We start from the raw sequence: 21385 nt of genomic DNA on the forward strand, positions 1-21385 counted from the left end.
TTACAGCTTCTAAATATTTCTGGGTAAGTCTCAAAGACGTTTGTACATCTGGATTGTACAATATTTTTCTTTTAAAAATGATTCAAGCTCTGTGAAGGCCACTACAGCTCTATATGTCTCCCTATTCTAGCATTGACCACTGTTAGTTTCATATTATTTTAATTTCCTTAATACATAAAACTTTTCACTATTTCTCTCCATCCATCCACACACACACACACACACACACACACACACACACACACACACACACACACACACACACACACACACACACACACACACACACACACACACACACACACACACACACACACACACACACACACACACACACACACACACACACACACACACACACACACACACAGTTACATAGGGTTCAAATATACTATATAAGTAGAGCAATGTCAACTTTTTGTGATTCAAATCAAATTCTCCACCTATGCATCATAGTTCTATCATCACATACAGATATTGGTTTTGACTCTAGCATCAAACATGTTTATGCTACATGTACATGCTTTAATGTTGGCTAACCACTAACTATCTGTACTACAGATCTCTATTACAGGAGAAAGAGGGGGAGAAAGAAAGGAGATTGAAAGGACGGAGAGAGAGAAATTGGGGAGGGGGGAGAGAAGGAGATGGAAAGGACAGAGAGAGAGAGAAATACACATACATTTGACTGGTTTAAAGTTATAAAACCCTTGCAAGGTGAAACCTTTCTATGTGTCTTTCAATATATAGTCAGTACCTGTGACTAAGGTTTGAATGTGTTGCTTAAGGAATCCTTTAGCAGCATAGAAATAGCCTTTAAGTTAATATATATACAGTTAAAGTTGGATGTTTACATACCTTAGCCAAATATATTTAAACTCAGTTTTTCACAAATCCTGACATTTAATCCTAGTAAAAAATCCCTTTTTTTAGGTCAGTTAGGATCACATCTTTATTTTAAGAATGTGAAATGTCAGAATAATTGTAGATAGAATGATTTATTTCAGCTTTTATTTCTTTCATCGCATTCCCAGTGGATCAGAAGTTTACATACACTCAATTAGTATTTGGTAGCATTGCCTTTAAATAGTTTAACTTGGGTCAAACATTTTGTGTAGCCTTTCACGAGCGTCCCACAATAAGTTGGGTGACATTTCTCCAAAAAGTATGATCTTGGTCCCCATGTGCAGTTGCAAACCGTAGTCTGGCTTTTTTATGGCGAGGTTTTGTTGCAGTGGTTTCTTCCTTGCTGAGCGGCCTTTCAGGTTATGTCGATATAGGACTCGTTTTACTGTGGATATAGATACTTTTGTACCTGTTTCCTCCAGCATCTTCACAAGGTCCTTTGCTGTTGTTCTGGGATTGATTTGCACTTTTCACACCAAAGTACGTTCATCTCTAGGTGACAGAACGTGTCTCCTTCCTGAGCGGTGTGACGGCTGCGTGGTCCCATGGTGTTTATACTTGCGTACTATTGTTTGTACAGATGAACGTGGTACTTTCAGGCATCTGGAAATTGCTCCCAAGGACAAACCAGACTTGTGGAGGTCTACACTTTTTTTTCTGAGGTCTTGGCTGATTTCTTTTGATTTTCCCATGATGTCAAGCAGAGGCAATAGTTTGAAGGTAGGCCTTGAAATACATCCACAGGTACATGTCCAATTGACTCAAATTATGTCAATTAGCCTATCAGAAGCCTATCATAAATCAAATGTATTTATATAGCCCTTCTTACATCAGCTGATATATCAAAGTGCTGTACAAAAACCATGCCTAAAACCCCAAACAGGGGTCAGGAGACACTGTTTCCCCATCTGATGATAACCCCGGACAGGGCCAAACAGGCAGGAAATAACCCCACCCACTTTGCCAAAGCACAGCCCCCACACCACTAGAGGGATATCTTTAACCACCAACTTACCATCCTGAGACAAGGCCGAGTATAGCCCACAAAGATCTCCGCCACGGCACAACCCAAGACAGGAAGACCACGTCAGTGAATCAACCCCTGTAATAGGGTTAGAGGCAGAGAATCCCAGTGGAGAGAGGGGAACCGGCCAGGCAGAGACAGCAAGGGCGGTTCGTTGCTCCAGAGCCTTTCCGTTCACCTTCACATTCCTGGGCCAGACTATACTCAATCATATGACCCACTGAAGAGATGAGTCTTCAGTAAAGACTTAAAGGTTGAGACCGAGTCTGCGTCTCTCACATGGGTAGGCAGACCATTCCATAAAAATGGAGCTCTATAGGAGAAAGCCCTGCCTCTAGCAGTTTGCTTAGAAATTCTAGGGACAATTAGGAGGCCTGCGTCTTGTGATCGTAGTGTACGTGTAGGTATGTACGGCAGGACCAAATCGGAAAGATCGGTAGGAGCAAGCCCATGTAATGCTTTGTAGGTTAGCAGTAAAACCTTGAAATCAGCCTTTGCCTTAACAGGAAGCCAGTGTAGGGAGGCTAGCACTGGAGTAATATATATATATATTTTTTTGTTCTAGTCAGGATTCTAGCAGCCGTATTAAATTAAGCACTATTAGTTTATTAGTGCTTTATCCGGGTAGCTGGAAAGTAGAGCATAGCAGTAGTCTAACCTAGAAGTAACAAAAGCATGGATTAATTTTTCGGCATAATTTTTGGACATTACATTTCTGATCTTTGCAATGTTACGTAAATGGAAAAATCTGTCCTTGAAACAGTCTTGATATGTTCGTCAAAAGAGAGATCAGGGTCCAGAGTAATGCCGAGGTCCTTCACAATTTTATTTGAGACGACTGTGCAACCATCAAGATTATTTGTCAGATTCAACAGAAGATCTCTTTGTTTCTTGGGACCTAGAACAAGCCTCTCTGTTTAAAAACGTAATAAAATGGTGGTCCGATAGTCCAGGACTATGAGGAAAAACATTAAGATCAACAACATTTATTCCATGGGACAAAACTAGCTCCAGAGTATGACTGTGGCAGTGAGTGGGTCCGGAGACATGTTGGACAAAACCCACTGAGTCGATGATGGCTCCGAAAGCCTTTTGGAGTGGGTCTGTGGACTTTTCCATGTGAATATTAAAGTCACCAAAAATGTGAATACTATCTGCTATGACTACAAGGTCCGATAGGAATTCAGGGAACTCAGTGAGGAACGCTGTATATGGCCCAGGAGGCCTGTAAACAGTAGCTATAAAAGGGATTGAGTAGGCTGCATAGATTTCATGACTAGAAGCTCAAAATACGAAAACATCGGGGGGTTTTATGTAAATTGAAATTTGCTATCGTAAATGTTAGCAACACCTCCGCGGGGGATATAGTCACTAGTGTAACCAGGAGGTGAGGCCTCATTTAACACAGTAAATTCATCAGGCTTAAGTCATGTTTAAGTCAGGCCATTCACATCAAGATTATGATCAGTGATTAGTTCATTGACTATAACTGCCTTAGAAGTGAGGGATCTAACATTAAATAGCCCTATTTTGAGATGTGAGGTATCACGCCATTAAAACATCTCACCTAGTAGCCATGAGCATAAAAGCCTGCAGGTGCTGTTGATAAATCCATTACACCGTTTTCTGGAATTTTCCAAGCCGTTTAAAGGCACAGTCAACTTAGTGTATGTTAACTTCTGACCCACTGGAATTGTGATACAGTGAATTATAAGTGAAATAATCTGTCTCTAAACAATTGTTGGAAAAATGACTTGTGTCATGCACAAAGTAGATGTCCTAACCGACTTGCCCAAACTATAGTTTGTTAGCAAGAAATTTGTGGAGTGTTGTAAAAAAAAATTTAATGACTCCATCCTAATTGTATGTAAACTTCAACTGTATATTGCTAATTATTGTGTACTTTACTCACCCTTTTTGGTTTTGAGGATTCCATGAACATTGAACTGTCTGAGGTCATCTCTACAAGGCTGGATTCCCCTTGATTCCCAAACCTGGTGAGATCTATCCTGTTATTTTTTGCAACTACTTTTTGGATACAAATACATTTGTGCATTTTGAAGAGGGACTGCACATTTTGTTTTGAGATTCACTTGTAAATGTATTTTTATTGACAGTAAGAGTAAGAGAGAAAGAGAGAGAAAGAGACAGATATGGAAAAGATGTGAGGAGAAAGAAACAGAGGGGAGGGACAGAGAGAGTCTTATTATAACCTCCCAGCAGAGGATGTTATAGAGGACATTGTCTTATTCTGATATGTGTGTGCATGTGTCACAGGAGGTTGGTGGCACCTTAATTGAGGGGAACGGGCTCGTGGTAATGACTGGAGAAAATCAGTGGAATGGTATCAAATATCTATGTAAGATGAACAGCTCTTGTTCACAATCTCCACCTTGTCTTAATATCCTTCATGTCCATGATCCTCCATAGTCCTGGTTGTGTATTCTTCAAATCCGGATTGTTTAGTCCACTGTTCTGCCAGTCTCATGAGCTTACTCTGTAAATTGGCCACCGTTGCTATGCAAACATTTGCTTAGTTCTTGAAGGTGCTGTCTGTGGAAGGCCACTGGCACTGGATGTTAGCTGACTAAAGTGTTTAGGGTCCAGAAGAGCCATGTCGGCATACAAAGTGCCATTACTCAGAAATCGCAGATGGATGCTATCTATAACTATATCCAGAATTTGATTGTGGACACCAATCCTGTATGCACTCTCTGCCCCAGTAAAAGTCTCATCTTGTGCCATCTCTCCAGGCATGGTTTTCTTCTTTCATTGGCAGAGTGATCTCTAACTCCAGCTCTGTTTCCTCATCTCGTTCCTGCCACTTCCTGTTGGCCCACTGAACAAATGTGTCTGCAGCTGCCTTGACTTTTTCAAAATCTCTTGCCGTTCCTTTCAGCTGCTCCTCTGTAGACACAACCACACAATGAGCAGACAGAATGTCCATTCTACTTGTTTGAAGATATTTTGAGACTGGTGAGGTTACCTGAAATATTCAGAGGAATATCTGAGCTGTAAGTATTGTTTCATACTTCAGCAACCCCTTAATGTATCCTTGTGCCCTGACCCGTGCAGTAGTGTTGATGTTTTTCTGATCTTATATGGTTGAAAGAGTGAGAAGGACATCAACATACAGACCCTCATCTGGATTTCCAAAAGCTCTAAAAGACCTTCTTTAAGGCACTGTCTTTAGCCCACCAGCGTGTCTCTCCAATTGGAGCAAGATGTCTGTGTCTTGGGTCCTTGCTCTCCTTCTCCCAAATGTTCATCCTCTGGTAGGATTCACGGAAGAACACAGCTATGTTGTTAATGAGAGAAAATAGTGACTCACTTTCTGTTGTGTCTGCCAAAACAAGGTTCAAAATGTGTGCATAGCACCACACATGCACTTGATTGGTGGACTTTGCAGAGAGCAGGGCAGAGAAGCATTTATGCTGGCCTTGCATGCCAGAGGCTCCATCAGTGGAATTGCCAATGCACTTGCTGATGTCAAGCTTCATGTTTTCCAGTACTTCCCTCAGTACCTGGACAAAGTATTGTCCAGTGGATGCCTCCCATTTCACCACAGCCACAAGCCTCTCATGGATGATGGTCGTCACATATCTGACTATGACAGAGAATTGATCTTGTGTTGTAGTGTCAATATGGACTGAAAACATACCACCCTCTTGACCCAGACTCATGCAGTTTTCGGCTTTTCTCTATGCAGGCAGTGAGATGTTCTTTCATACACATGTCATACTTTCTCAGCAGAATGATCATCTCTAAAAAGTTGTCATGGTCAATGCTGCTGTCATCTCACGTATAAGTTGCTTCAGACTGCAGGCCTCTGTAGCTCAGACCCCTCTTGCCTTTAACAACATCTATAATGCGCTCTAGCACTTGCCTTCTTCTGCGCACTTGCTCTCTACGAGCAGACATCTGACTGCCGCGGAACAGGCTCTCAGTGTTACCTTTGGAAGCCTTAGAAAGTAGGCCTCAGCATAACCTCTATGAATAATGCTCTTCCACTTTCTGATGGATATGCTTCCAGTCTGCCATTCCATTCATGAAAGGGCTGTTCTCTGTGGGCTTTGCAAATTCCATACAAAGGAAGCAGAATAAAGCATGGTTCTCTTCACTGTATGACAGACTCTTCCTGTTGGTCCCATCTTTACAAAAGAAAACCTTCTGCACCACAGAGTTTTCCCACTTGTGTTGGGGGTGGAAACTAAAAAACATATCTAGGTCCCCTCACTTCGGCCTCTTAAAATAATCACAAATTGGGGTGGCAGTGGCATCCTGGCTCTGACTCAATCTACATCTGTCCACTGCAGATGCACTATCCTCAATAAGTAATTAGTATAAATTAGTATAATAATATTATAATATTAAATAAAAAGTATAATGTTAGTTTAATATGAATATATGAATTATATAATGTCAGTATATTCCTATAATGTCATATAATAGTATACTATACACCACTAGTATAATATTAATTCCAATCGGACAATACAGCAGTTTAAGAAATACACAACCAACATTTATAATTTTTGTAAATTTTGTTCCCTCATTAAATCTTTGTGCAAGAAAAATGGTCTACATTGGTGGTTAGTCTCTAATTTGTTAATGCTAAGTACTAACTTGTCAATAATCATAACCATTCATGCATAACAATGAGTTCAACATTTTGAAAGTTTGCTGTAGCACGTCAACCTTTTTTTAACGTCCCACCCCATCCGGGGTGTGATTAATCGGTTCACGAAAAGTTACATTGACGAGCGCTTGTTTCAGCAAAAGGCACCCGATATAGCTAAATAGCCACCTAACAAAACCCAAACATTGCTTATCTTATCCCATATCGTCTTCTGTCTTACAGCTTCAGCTGCAAAACCTTGACTAACAGTTGAACTGGTTTTCTCAGGTGCAGCAAGAATACAATGAGGTGATTTATAAAAATTGCCTAGCAATTGATGCTGCACAGCACTGTGAGAAAAGGAGGCAGAGTAAACAGGAGGAGAACAGCGGTGGGTGAGAGAGTTAGGGGAGGCGCGGGGTGGAGGTGTGGGTGAGAGAATGTACAGCATTACTATTTCAGGCATTGACCACCTGATAACAACAGTGCGGAGGTGATGGAAATATATGGACGTCATTTGTACCAGAGCATGAGAGACAGATACAGCTCTGTAATATAGTCTGAAGGTGGTGCTTACGGTGAAGGGCTAAACTGAGCTCCACATCCCACTTGACAGAGTTTGAGAGGATCAGCAGAGAAGATTGGGAGAAACTCCCCATATACAGGTGTGCCAAGGTTGTAGCGTCATAGCCAATAAGACTCGAGGCCGTAATATCTGCCAAAGGTGCTTCAACAATGTACTGAGTAATTTAACCTTTATTTTTATCTAGGCAAATTAAGGGTTTGAATACTCATATTTTTATATTTAATTTTTTTCTTTTAAATTTCTAAAAACCTGTTTTTGATTTGTCACTATGGGGTATTGTGTTTAGATTGATGAGGTAGGGGGCTGAATACTTTCCAAATGCACTGTATAAGCTGGAAGGAGACGCCTAAGTATTGTTGTCCATTAGTTTACTCCAATTAGGGAGGGGTGGTAGGGTTAGGTGAAAATTCTAAAGAAGGAAAATATGCTAATAAATAAAGATATTTAAAACAATGCATATATTTACAATGTATAGGAGTTTGGAAATTAAACAAAATATTACATTGATACATTTTTTAAAATAATTGTTGCCAATAAAAAGCTAAGTCAAGCTGGAACCGTCAAGTCGCATACCCTCCTCAGCACCGCTATCTTCATTGTAGAAAGTTGTTGAAACGAAAACAAAGATTAACTAGAAGTTGACAGAACTTCCATGGCAGACCATGGTCAATTAAACCACCATTTCTTTCAAATAAAAAGCCTGAGATAAAATGCTGATTAAAAGCATCACTTATCTATTTTTTCTCAGTAATGATGTCAGTCTGACACGACTTGCTTAGGCAGGGAAGGAGAGCAATTCCCACGCTCCGGTGCATGAACTGTTTTCCAAAATGTATACCGATCACTAAAAGAGTCTGAGATAGACCTTAGAAAGCAGCTAGATTTAGCTGTCTTGATTGTATGAAGTATGAAATGTTTGTCTGTTTTTCATTACTTTGTCTAATATAGTAAGAAACACTTCTTTGAAGGGTTTGTATGACCTCTGACCTCTGTCATGATTTCCGTTGAGGTTTGATCACCCTCATTGGAAAGCCATTTGGATAATGAATTTAAGGTACTTTGTAACACTGATTTCAGGGAAATTTGAAATATTGATAATTATGATGAAGTTCCTGGTTCTTAGCCATATTTGTGATTTGGACCAATGTGAAGAAGGAAAGGGCGTTGCCTTTGACTAAAGGTAGGCTGCCTGAAGTCTGTTTTCCTATGACCATATGGGTACAATACTTTTTCTTTATGGAGTTCTTAATTAAGAGTAGTGATTTTTATTTGATTTTGTTATTTGAAATGTCGTTTTATTTTTTGACCAGTAGTAGTGTTTTCTTTTACAAATTACTCTCTTGGAGAGTTATGTGTTAAAAATGGGGGACGATTCAGTCCTTTGAGGTTTTGGATTGAAGTTTACATACCTTGAGGAGTGTATGGAGTGATATGTGAAGGAGTGTATTGTTGTGTTGTTTGTTCTGTTCTATTCCCGATGGGTTATAGGTCTATCTTCCTGATCCTGTGGCTCTGCGATGAAGTTGACAGTGTGATGGGGAGTATACACCAATTTGAAATAATAGTTTCAATAGAATGTGTTGTTATTCTCTTTGACATATGTTTAGACAATTGTATTAAGAATAATTGGTAAAAGTAATAATTTATCATATAGTTAATGAACTGAGCTAAACTGTTGTTCTTATCTCTCCCTTCGAGGTAATCATGAAAAGTGATATCAGACAGTATCTTAAACCTCTCACGAGTCACAAACCCGGATCCGGGATCCCCCCATCAAAAAAGCTGACTAGCATAGCCTAGCCTAAAGCCACAGGGATATCATATAATAAAATGTTCATGAAATCACAAGTCCAAGACACCAAATGAAAGATACACATCTTGTGAATCCAGCCATCATTTCTGATTTTTAAAATGTTTTACAGGGAAGACACAATATGTATTTCTATTAGCTAACCACCATAGCAAAAGACACAACTTTTTTTCCCCACCATTTTTTCCCTGCATAGGTAGCTATCACAAATTCGACCAAATAAAGATATAAATAGTCACTAACCAAGAAACAACTTCATCAGATGACAGTCTGATAACATATTTATTGTATAGCATATGTTTTGTTCGAAAAATGTGCATATTTCAGGTATAAATCATAGTTTTACATTGCAGCCACCATCACAACTCTCACCAAAGCAACTAGAATACCTACAGAGAGCAACGTGAATTACCTAAATACTCATCATAAAACATTTATGAAAAATACACAGCGTACAGCAAATGAAAGACAAAGATCTTGTGAATCCAGACAATGTTTCAGATTCTTTAAGTGTTTTACAGCGAAAACACAATTTAGCATTATATTAGCTTACTACAATAGCCAACCACACAGCAGCATTGATTCATGCACGTTAACGATAGCGAATAAACCAGCAAAAGATATTACATTTTTCACTAACCTTCTCAAAACTTCATCAGATGACAGTCCTATAACATCATATTACACAATACATATATTGTTTGTTCGAAAATGTGCATATTTAGCGGCACAAATCGTGGTTATACAATGAGAATAGTAGCCAAGCTGCCAACAAAATGTCGGGAGAAATCTTGGGAGAGGCACCTAATCTAATCAATAACTAATCATAAACTTGACAAAAAAATACAGGTTGGACAGCAAATGAAAGATACATTAGTTCTTAATGCAACCGCTGTGTTAGATTTTTTTAATTAACGTTACTACGACATACAGCGTGCGTTAAAGCGAGACCGCACCGAAATTAATGGCGGAATAGTAGTGTAACATTTTTCAACAGAACAACGAATTAACATCATAAATAGTTCTTACTTTTTGATGAGCTTCCATCAGAATCTTGTGCAAGTGGTCCTTTGTCCAGAATCATCGTTGCTCGGTTGTAGATTGTCGTCTTCAACTTAGGAATTAGCAGCAAACATTAGCTATGTGGCCCAGACGTGTCCAACTCTTCATAACGCAGCACAAAGAAATATCCAAAAATCGCAATATACTGATATAAACTGATATAACTCGGTTTAAAATAACTACATTATGATGTCTTTAACACCTATATCGAATAAAATCAGAGCCGGATATATCTAAGGCCTATAACGAGAGCTTTTCAGAATGCCATCCTGAGGTCTGTCTTGCGCCATGACGAACGTTGAAAAGAGTGCACCCCACGTTCCAAAAGCCTTTATATGGCCTCAGATCTGCCTAGCAACCCCATTCCAATTCTCACTGCTTACTGACATATAGGGGAAATCGTATGCAGTTCATGTCGACTCATAGATTACATGCAAATTAATAAACTGACCCAGGAACAGAGTGCCCGATTTCAGATTTCTCACTTCCTGACAGGAAGTTAGCTGCAACTTGAGTTCTGTTTTACTCACAGATATAATTCAAACGGTTTTTGAAACTAAAGAGTGTTTTCTATCCAATAGTAATAATAATATGCATAGTGTACGAGCAAGAATTGAGTACGAGGCAGTTAAATTTGGGAACGAAATTTTACAAAGTGAAAACAGCGCCCCCATATTGACAAGATTAATGCATGGAAGAGATAATTGGACCGAACAGTATGTGTACCTCAAACCCCCCCTAACTGGCTGAAGAAGAGTGAAAAAGGCGTTCAATACGGCCCTGTCCGCACCACTTCTACCGAGAAAAATGAGTCCGAGCCAGCAACCCGTCTACAGCATCCAATCTAAGCTACCAACTGCTTTTCTATCATGTTTTTCTCAGGAGTGTGAGAGGAGTCCACGTGGAGTGAGCATGGGGAGAAATCTGTTCTAAACGTCTCTTATATTGCTGTATACTGATTGACGAATGGACAAGACATAATGGGTGGTAAAGGTGATGGCGGCTCAGGTGAGACATTGAAATTTGGACATTATCATGGCCATCCACTTTGAACTGTAAGCTATCTGAAGAAGACGAAAAGGACGCCAGAAGAATCAGAGCCTGAGGAGGGGGTTGGTCAACTGTGCCCAAAATTGATTTTGACTTTTGGTGTATCATGTTGATTGTAGAGGTCTACACCACATACAAATATAGCAATTTAGATTAAGAATGCATTGAGATACTGATCTGTATTATAATCGTGATTAAAAAAAAGTTTATAGTAGAATTATGGGATAATTATACTGGATGTTAATATAAATGTACATTCTGCCAATGAAAATTTGTTTTTTTTTACTTTGAGTGATAGGACCAATTTGAATCACTGAGCAATGTAATTCTACATTTCGGTTGGATAATTAATTGGGTTTTTAGGATTTGGAATATGAATCATTTCCCTGACCTATTCCCTATTCCTGACTACATCCCTGGTGGTGGGGACCCCAATCCTGAGCGTGGGGACTCAGAGGGATGACTGTCCTATCTGTTGTGATAAGGCCTGTGTTTAGACACTGGTTCTCCTGTAACTTAGGGAGCATTTCTATGTTCAGTTTTTTTCTGTATTTTCCTCAACAACATATTATTCTGTATGATTAAACTTGTGCAAGTCTGTCTTGTGGAATAAAGGTTGTAAACTCAGTTTCCGAAGAGAGAAAGCTTACATGGAAATTGTCACACATGGAAATTGTCACAAATTGTCCTTTTTATGTCTCTATTTTGGTTTGGTCAGGGCGTGAGTTGGGGTGGGCATTCTATGTTTTGTTCTATGTTGGCCTTTTCTATGTGTTTGGCCTGGTATGGTTCCCAATCAGAGGCAGCTGTCAATCGTTGTCTCTGATTGAGAACCATACTTAGGTAGCCTGTTCCCACCTGTGTTTGTGGGTAGTTGTTTTCTGTTTAGTGTATTGCACCTTGCAGAACTGTTCGTTTGTCGCTTTGTTGTTTTTGTTCAAGTGTTCGTATTTATTAAAAGTATTATGAATACTTACCACGCTGCACTTTGGTCCTCTTCTCCTTCTCCCGACGACGTTCGTTACAGAAATAAGGTACTCGACATTGAAGGGATTTGATTCTCTATTTTCTTTTAAATTTGATTATGTATTTATTTTATTTTTAGAATTCATATACTCTGCAACTAATGCTAGTACGGTACCATGTTATTGTTCTGATTCTCCAGAAGGTACGGAGTCCCTTGAGAGGGGAATGTGGCGGAAGAATCTGAATTAGTTGGGTAACATAGATAATTAAGATGTCTTATCTGCATAATATGCTTATGTGATATACTTGTTATTAGAATGTATCCCTTCGGACTCTGGTGTTGGCAGTTGCACTTCCTCCCTCAGCTCGGGTTCAGTCACCTGGGGCCCAGAGAGGGGAGAGGTCAGGCTTGTCTTTCACATGTCCCTGGTGCTATGCAGAATATCAGAAAGGGAAGAGGACAGGAGGGAACTTTGTCTTCATATGTGAATGTGTCTTTACCTATTCTTAAACCATGTGAAGGGATGGCGTGATTAATGGGGAACCAATTACTTGTCTCCACAATGTCTGTGCGCCAGTCACTCCCTCCTTTGGCATTGGGGATGTGTGTGGTAGTGTCTGGAACCATTGTATGTCATCTCTGTTGCACTTATCCTGGGGTAGTGTATGACCTAGAGGCTCACTCCCCTCAGTGAGCTTGTCCAGGAGTGGGGTCAAGAAGGGGTTTTACTTGAGATGGGAGTATCTGGAGTTGACAATTCATTTATGCAATTAGTCGAGTTAATGTTTCTGTTCTATACCGTACCAGGGAGAGATGGTTCCAGTTTGGAGTCGGAGGACCAGACACTGGTCTATACAATGAAAACTGTTGACACAGCAGATACTGTCTGCTATGTATTATAGGTATCTTTCATACAAATCTTAACCTTGTGACCCATTCTATATATCTGTTGTTTGTCATGTAGGTTGAAAGGGGTGTATCTTGGTTATAAAAGACCTTTGTACTTTTGTTTCGCCGCTCTCAACGGATCATCAGAGATGGTGATTCGTCAACCAGCCATCGCTATTGCAAAGCTCTCACTATTTAAAGATTTAGTTTAAGTATAACTCTGACTTGTGTGATAAGTTTGTCTCTCCTCATTTGATAGTAAAGAAATGAACCACCACACGTCACTGTAGTTCTGCAGTTGATAACTAGAGGGTTTCCTGATAGCGGTTTAAGAACTAGGTAAAGTTTTATATTGGATGTTTGTTTTTTCTCTCATTAATAGCTATTGAAACAAGTATGCCATGACCAAGAACATTTTATATTCGGAATCAGAGGAGGATTGAGAAATCCACACTTCTATTTATTTTATGTAAAAAAGTAAGGTTTCAGATTTCAATCTTCAATAGCTCTTAAACCAAACAATCCATATCAAACATTTCAAAGAAATAAAAGGTGTGGATTGTTCTCCATCCTCCCCTGATTCAGAAGATAACATTTCATAGTGATGGCAAGCTTGGTTTAAGCTATTGACAAGAGAAACGAATATCCAATAAACTAACTATATCTTGGTTGCGTGAAGACAAAGATATGATTGACACAACATGTCCTCTTGGATGAAGGATTGTTCTCCTGGATTAAGGATAATTGCATGTCCTTGATTCAGAAATGGTCTGTGGTTGTGTCTGTTGGATGACTTTACAGCCAGGTTTGCTAGTGCTGCTTTTTCAACTGTAATACCAGTGATAGACTGGTGTATAGGGTCTACATCCTTATGTTTTACTAGTGAAATGGTGTTTCTTTCCATAGCAAGAGCTGACAGTGAGGACTGACAGCGTAATCAACAACCTATACATTATCAAAACAGTTACTTTGTGAGAAGGTGTTGAAGTTCACAGTTAGCCATTGTTATGTAAATGACAGCTGAAAGGTAGTGGCCTGTCTTTGGCCACAAGTGAGAGCATGTCTACAGGGAGCCATGGCCCAACTGGAAAAAAAAGTCTGAGCCTTTTGGGTCAAACACTAGGGAACATCTTGTATGGAAATGAGCCTTATCAGAACTGAATGGGTTACTCAATGGGATTGACAGTATTATAACAATGATGGTACCTACTGCAGCAATGACTAACCTTCCTGTGAATTCACTTACCTCATATAGACCTTACTTTATGGATGTAAATGAGGAGTATGGGTGTAAATCTACTCTCTCCTTTGGCCATGAAATTCACTCAAACTGACAATAAGATTAAACTAAGAATGAATTTAAAATAAACATCGTCTTTATTGTGATGCAATATACTGTACTTCCTTGCATTTAAACACTTTCACACATTGGTAGTGTTACATGTCAAGAAAGTGTAGAACAGTGTTATATTGTGTTGTATTAAGGGTTAATGATGAAACGCAAGTAGTCAGTCATCTCTCAACACAATTTGTTTATTATATAAGCAATAATTTAATATATTCTGCCCTTGTCAACAGTGGAGTGTATTTAATGCATGGGTTAAATATCATCAGAGAGAGAGGTCCCAATTCATACAGATTCTTGCCTGTTGTCTTTAATAAATGTTTTTTTCTTTAAAGAAAAGAAAGAACTTTGTCCCATCAGTTTGTTTTGAGACCTACGGGTTTCATCACCAGTAGATGGTGGTAGAGGCTCTAAATTAGGCAACACACAGCCGATGTTTGGTGCAGCATTTCTCAATGAAAAACTTTGCATGAAAACAAGTCGTCTCTCGTTGATTGACAACAAAGACTTTATTGACGAATCCCTACTGTTACCCAATCACCGACAAAGGTGTGTAGACTTTGGCTACCAACTCTGGCTTGCCTAAAGAAAAAATGTTGCGTGCCCGAACAGATTAGCGCTAGGGGTCAGATAAAAAAAAATTAATAACATTCCCAACGTAAACTGACATTTTCTCTTGCCCAGATCGTAGAATATGCATATAATTTACAGATTAGGATAGAAAACACTCAAGTTTCCAAAACTGTCAAAATATTGTCTGTGAGTATAACAATAGTTATTCAGCAGGCGAAAACCTGAGAAAATCTAACCCGGAAGTGATATTTAAAAAAAATCTGTGTTTCCTGGACCGTTTATCCTCCATTTAAAGAGGTATCAACCAGATTCCTTTTCCAATGGCTTCCTCAGGCTGTGACCAGGCTTTAGACATAGTTTCAGGCTTTTATTTTGAAAAATGAGCGAGATGTTTCGAAAGAGGTCAGGTGTCCTCTGAAAAGTTCCTGCGGGCGAGAGAGGGGCTCCCCATTTTCCTTTTCTCTCTTAAAGAATAGGTTATGGTCCGGTTGAAATATTATTGATTATGTTTGTTAAAAACAACCTGAGGATTGATTATAAAAAAAACATTTGACATGTTTCTACGACCATTACGGATACTTTTTGGAATTTGTCGAACGGAACAAGGCTTTGGTTTTCTCAACATAATGCGCAACCCAAATGGCGTTTTTTTGTGATAAAAGTAATATTTATCGAACAAAAATAACATTTGTTGTGTAACTGGGAGTCTCGTGAGTGGAAACATCCGAAGATTATCAAAGGTAAGCGATTAATTTTATTGCTTTTCTGACATTCGTGACCAAGCTAACCAAGCTAATATAAGGCTAACTGTTCTAGCATTGATCGCTACACTCACAAAAGCTTGGATTTCTTTCGCTGTGAAGTATATTTTCAAAATCTGACACGATTGTAACGACAGTCATATTCGTTCTCCTCCTCAGACGAGGAGGAGCATGGGTCGGACCAACACGCAGCGAGGTATGTAGACATAAATGATTTATTTAATGAAGACGAACACGAAAAAACACTTGCATAAACTACAAAACAACAAACGACGTTAAACAGACCTGAACTTGTGAACATAAAAAACAATGAACGCACGAACAGGAAAGAACGAACGAAATGAATGCATGAATGAATGAATGAAATGAACGAACTAGACGAGACAGTACCGTGTGGTGCAATAAACACAGACACAGCGACAATCACCCACAAACAAACAATGTGAAACCACCTACCTTAATATGGTTCTCAATCAGAGGAGATGAAAACCACCTGCCTCTAATTGAGAACCATATCAGGTCACCCATTTACCAACATAGAAACACATAACATAGAAATGCCCACCCACACTCACGCCCTGACCGACTAACACATACAAAACAACAGAAAACAGGTCAGGAACGTGACATAACCCCCCCCTCAAGGTGCGTACTCCGGACGCACTACCAAAAGTCTAGGGGAGGGTCTGGGTGGGCATCTGACCACGGTGGTGGCTCAGGCTCTGGACGAGGTCCCCACCCCACCATAGTCAATCCCAGCTTCCGTAGCCTCCTCAAAATGACCACCCTCCATATAACCCCCATCAGATTAAGGAGCAGCACCGGACTGAGGGGCAACACCGGACTGAGGGGCAACACAGGACTGAGGGGCGGATCCTGGCTGGCTGGCTCTGGCGGATCCTGGCTGGCTGGCTCTGGCGGATCCTGGCTGGCTGGCTCTGGCGGATCCTGGCTGGCTGGCTCTGGCGGATCCTGGCTGGCTGGCTCTGGCGGATCCTGGCTGGCTGGCTCTGGCGGATCCTGGCTGGCTGGCTCTGGCGGATCCTGGCTGGCTGGCTCTGGCGGATCCTGGCTGGCTGGCTCTGGCAGCTCCTGGCTGGACGGCTCTGGCTGGTCCTGGCTGGACGGCTCTGGCTGGTCCTGGCTGGACGGCTCTGGCTGGTCCTGGCTGGACGGCTCTGGCTGGTCCTGGCTGGACGGCTCTGGCTGGTCCTGGCTGGACGGCTCTGAAGGCTGGTCCTGGCTGGACGGCTCTGAAGGCTGGTCCTGGCTGGACGGCTCTGAAGGCTGGTCCTGGCTGGACGGCTCAGGACAGACGGACAGCGCTGGGCAGGCAGGCAGCTCAGACTGCGCTGGGAAGGCAGGCAGTTTAGACTGAGGCTGCGCTGGAGAGGAGGAAGGCTCTGACAGCGCTGGACAGGTGGGAGCAGCTGGAGAGAGAACCCGGAGAGACAGCCTGGTGCGGGGGGCTGCCACCGGAGGACTGGTACGTGGAGGTGGCACCGGGTACACCGGACCGTGAAGGAGGACACGCGCTCTTGAGCACCGAGCCTCCCCAACCTTACCAGGTTGAATGGTCCCCGTAGCCCTGCCAGTGCGGCGAGGTGGAATAGCCCGCACTGGGCTATGCAGGCGAACCGGGGACACCACCTGTAAGGCTGGTGCCATGTACGCCGGCCCGAGGAGACGTACTGGAGGCCAGATATATTGGGCCGGCTTCATGGCACCCGGCTCGATGCCCAACCTAGCCCTCCCAGTGCGGCAAGGTGGAATAGCCCGCACTGGGCTAAGCACGCGTACTGGGGACACCGTGCGCTCCACCGCATAACACGGTGTCTGACCAGTACGACGCCCTCTCACTCCACGGTAAGCACGGGGAGTTGGCTCAGGTATCCTACCCGGCTTTGCCACTCCCCTCGTGTGCCCCCCCCCCCCAAGAAATTTTTGGGTCTGACTCTCGGGCTCCCAACCGCGTCGCCGCGCTGCCTCCTCATACCAGCGCCTCTCTGCCTTCGCTGCCTCCAGCTCCGCCTTGGGACGTCGATATTCCCCTGGCTGAGTCCAGGGTCCTTTGCCGTCCAGGATCTCCTCCCAAGTCCAGGAGTCCTGGGATTTCTGCTGCAGCTGTCGCTGACCTCCTCTCCGCTGCTTGATCCTTTGTTGGTGGGTGATTCTGTAACGACAGTCATATTCGTTCTCCTCCTCAGACGAGGAGGAGCATGGGTCGGACCAACACGCAGCGAGGTATGTAGACATAAATGATTTATTTAATGAAGACGAACACGAAAAAACACTTGCATAAACTACAAAACAACAAACGACGTTAAACAGACCTGAACTTGTGAACATAAAAAACAATGAACGCACGAACAGGAAAGAACGAACGAAATGAATGCATGAATGAATGAATGAAATGAACGAACTAGACGAGACAGTACCGTGTGGTGCAATAAACACAGACACAGCGACAATCACCCACAAACAAACAATGTGAAACCACCTACCTTAATATGGTTCTCAATCAGAGGAGATGAAAACCACCTGCCTCTAATTGAGAACCATATCAGGTCACCCATTTACCAACATAGAAACACATAACATAGAAATGCCCACCCACACTCACGCCCTGACCGACTAACACATACAAAACAACAGAAAACAGGTCAGGAACGTGACAACGATAGGTGGATTAACAACAAGCTAAGCTGTGTTTTGGTATATTTCACTTGTGATTGCATGATTATAAATATTTTTAGTAATATCTTTTAATCTGATACGTTTGGGAATTTTCATCTTCCTTTCAGGACCGGAACGAGGCTGTGGTTTTCTCAGCATATCGCGCAACCCAAATGGCGTTTTTTTGTTATAAAAGTAATATTTATCGAACAAAAATAACATTTGTTGTGTAACTGGGAGTCTCGTGAGTGGAAACATATGAAGATTATCAAAGGTAAGCGATTAATTTTATTGCTTTTCTGACTTTCGTGACCATGCTAATTTGGGGCTAGCTGTTGTAGCATTGATTGATAGACTCACAAAAGCTTGGATTTCTTTCGCTGTAAAGTATATTTTCAAAATCTGACACGATAGGTGGATTAACAACAAGCTAAGCTGTGTTTTGGTATATTTCACTTGTGATTGCATGATTATAAATATTTTTAGTAATATTTATGCATTTGGCGCCCAGCAATTCTAGCGGTTGTTTAGGAAAGTGATCCCGTAAAAGGGATCCGTAGCGGAGAGAAGTTAAAGAAGAATGGTAGAAAGTGTAAGCAGAGTGAGCTGCACGCTGGCTCAAAGACAGGAGGAGAAATGGAAGTGAATGAGGGCGAAGTATCAGAGTTCGTAGGTGTGCTGAAGTTCTCAGAGCCTGAGGGTCAAGATAAAGAGTCTGTGACAGGAGTGACATTTTTGGAAAAAGTGGACCCTTTCCTTTTGGCTGATCCATTTGTGGTTTCAGGGAGGGTGATAACAAAGTTGGGTTCTGTGAAATCAGTGAAGGTAACCAGAAGTGGTCTTGTGATAATTGTTTGTGTTTCTGCTGGTCAGAGGGAGCAAGCACTCCGTGTTAAATGAATGGGGGCAAGAGATGTGAATCATTTTGCTCTCAAGAAAAGGGCACCATTGAAATGAGTGATTACTGGGGTAGTGCTAAATGTGAAAGTTGACCAACTGAAGGGGAAGATTTCCAGTGTTTGTGATGCTCATCATCTGCGACGCAATCGTTGTCTGTTATTTGGAGTTTTGATGGTGTCTTTGCCCGACAAAGTGATGTTAGAATATACAGTATAAGTTATTCTCAATAAGCTTTTGTGCCGAATACATTACATTGTTACAGGTGTCAAGCTTATGCGCATATGGCAGAAGTTTGTAGGAGGGAGGTTCCTAGGTATGAGAAGTGTGCAGAAGGGCATGAGACAAAGGAATGTGTAGCATTTGGGAAAGTAGTGGAATGTGTTAATTGTAGGGGTGCCCGTGGGGCTGGGGAGCAGAAATGTCCGGTGCGAGAGAGGCAGGTTGAGGTTTCCAGGGTAGTGCAGAAGTTGTTAGATGCTGAAGCAGTGAAAACGTAGTGGAAGATGGGTCAAGGGGTAGTGATCCTGAGAGGAGTGGTGTGAGTAGTATATCTGTACCAGTACAGAGGGAAAGGCCAACAAGTGATATATGTTTAAGTAAGATTGGATTTATGCTGCAGAGATGCAAGGTAAGTCGCAATGTATGTTGTGGCAGCTGCAGAGAGGTATTTGGGTGTGTGAGACTTGATGTCAGAAGAGCTACAGGGTGTGTTAAGTGGTGGTGTCCCATGCTTTCAGGCTGTTGGCTTGTGGTAGGACAAAATATTTTTTTAAAGTGGAGTATGCTGGTGTTTTTAATTAATTACATTTGTATTTAAGTGAGTGTAGGGTGAGATGGCAGGGTATTTGTCTATTTATATACATTTTTGTTCAAGCAAAGTATTAAGGAGTTATACTCCAGTCTAGTAGGTGGCGGTAATGCAACATTTATTGGATGCTTAAACCCTCATCAAAGAAGAACTGTTTCGCTGGAAAGAATGCTGAAGCCTGTACTGAAGTGTTTCCCTACAGTAACAGCAGGACATTATTCTGGCAGGACAAACGGCAAAATAAATAATGTCTCTGTTACTTCAACAGAGGAACTTACATTCATCAAAGGTTTGTGGCCTAACACATTTACAGATGCATCTGTTTTGTTCCATTATTACTGACCAATGTAGGACTGTTTTGTTTATTTTTGCAATAAGGTGTAGACTACTTTGCAAGATGTGCATAGTCTCCATCAAAGAGTAATGATTGCAGACCATTGCACAAATAATTTTCATTGCATTCAACATAATTTGACATTTGATATAGCTTAGCCTAGATAACTGTCATACTTTAACAGTTAAAGTTAATAGGTCCTCATTACGAAACGGCAATCTCAAAATGTAGTATAATGCTATTATTACATTTCCCCTATGACCCTAGCAATGAGAAGAGCAAAGCATGTTACGGAAGCCGTGCTGTGTGATTCTACTCATCATCCAGAGGGATACAGAAAGTAGGTTTCCAATTGTTTTATACTATTGAGCTCATGTTTTTTTGTTTTATTGACACAAGGCTAGGCAGTAACACCCACCTAACACACAATCCCACCATTAAATTGTAGTCCATGTCCTTTTAGGGTACATTAACACCAACATCAGCTGAGTATGTTTACTATGTTTTTAACTCAGTATGTTGACTATATTTTTAACTCGGTATGTTTACTATGTTTTTAACTCAGTATGTTTACTATGTTTTTAACCTGTTTGGGCTAGGGAGCAGCATTTTCACGTTTGGATGAAAAGCGTGCCCAGAGTAAACTGCCTGCTACTCAGTCCCAGTTGCTATTATATTCATATTATTAGTTGATTTGGATAGAAAACACTCTGAAGTTTCTAAAACTGGTTGAATGATGTCTGTGAGTACAACATAACTCATATGGCAGAAATCCAACCAGGAAGTGGGAAATCTGAGGTTGGTCGTTTTTCAACTCATTCCCTATTGAAGATACAGTGGGATATTGGTCATGTTGCACTTCCTAAGGCTTTCAACAGTCTTTAGAACCTTGTTTGATGCTTCTACTGTAAAGGAGGGGGGAATGAGAGGGTAATGAGTCAGAGGTCTGGCAGAGAGCCACGAGCTCGTGAAGCGCGTTCATGTGAAAGTTACCTCGCGTTCCAAAGGAATTCTCCGGTTGGAACATTATTGAAGATTTATGATAAAAACATCCTAAAGATTGATTCTATACATCGT

General features: G+C 41.3%; 1 protein-coding gene across 1 annotated transcript in view; it reads left to right on the forward strand.

Moving 5' to 3' along the window:
- Positions 1-20572: 20572 nt before the first annotated feature.
- Positions 20573-21385, forward strand: part of LOC139546448 (nectin-3-like) — a 35695-nt gene continuing 34882 nt past the window's right edge. The window contains exon 1 of the mRNA XM_071354828.1: positions 20573-20648. Coding sequence (XP_071210929.1) covers positions 20594-20648 — 55 coding nt within the window. The 5' untranslated portion in view covers positions 20573-20593. The remainder of the gene's footprint in view (positions 20649-21385) is intronic.

Source organism: Salvelinus alpinus, chromosome 20 (assembly GCF_045679555.1).
Source record: "Salvelinus alpinus chromosome 20, SLU_Salpinus.1, whole genome shotgun sequence".
Lineage (NCBI taxonomy): Eukaryota > Metazoa > Chordata > Actinopteri > Salmoniformes > Salmonidae > Salvelinus > Salvelinus alpinus.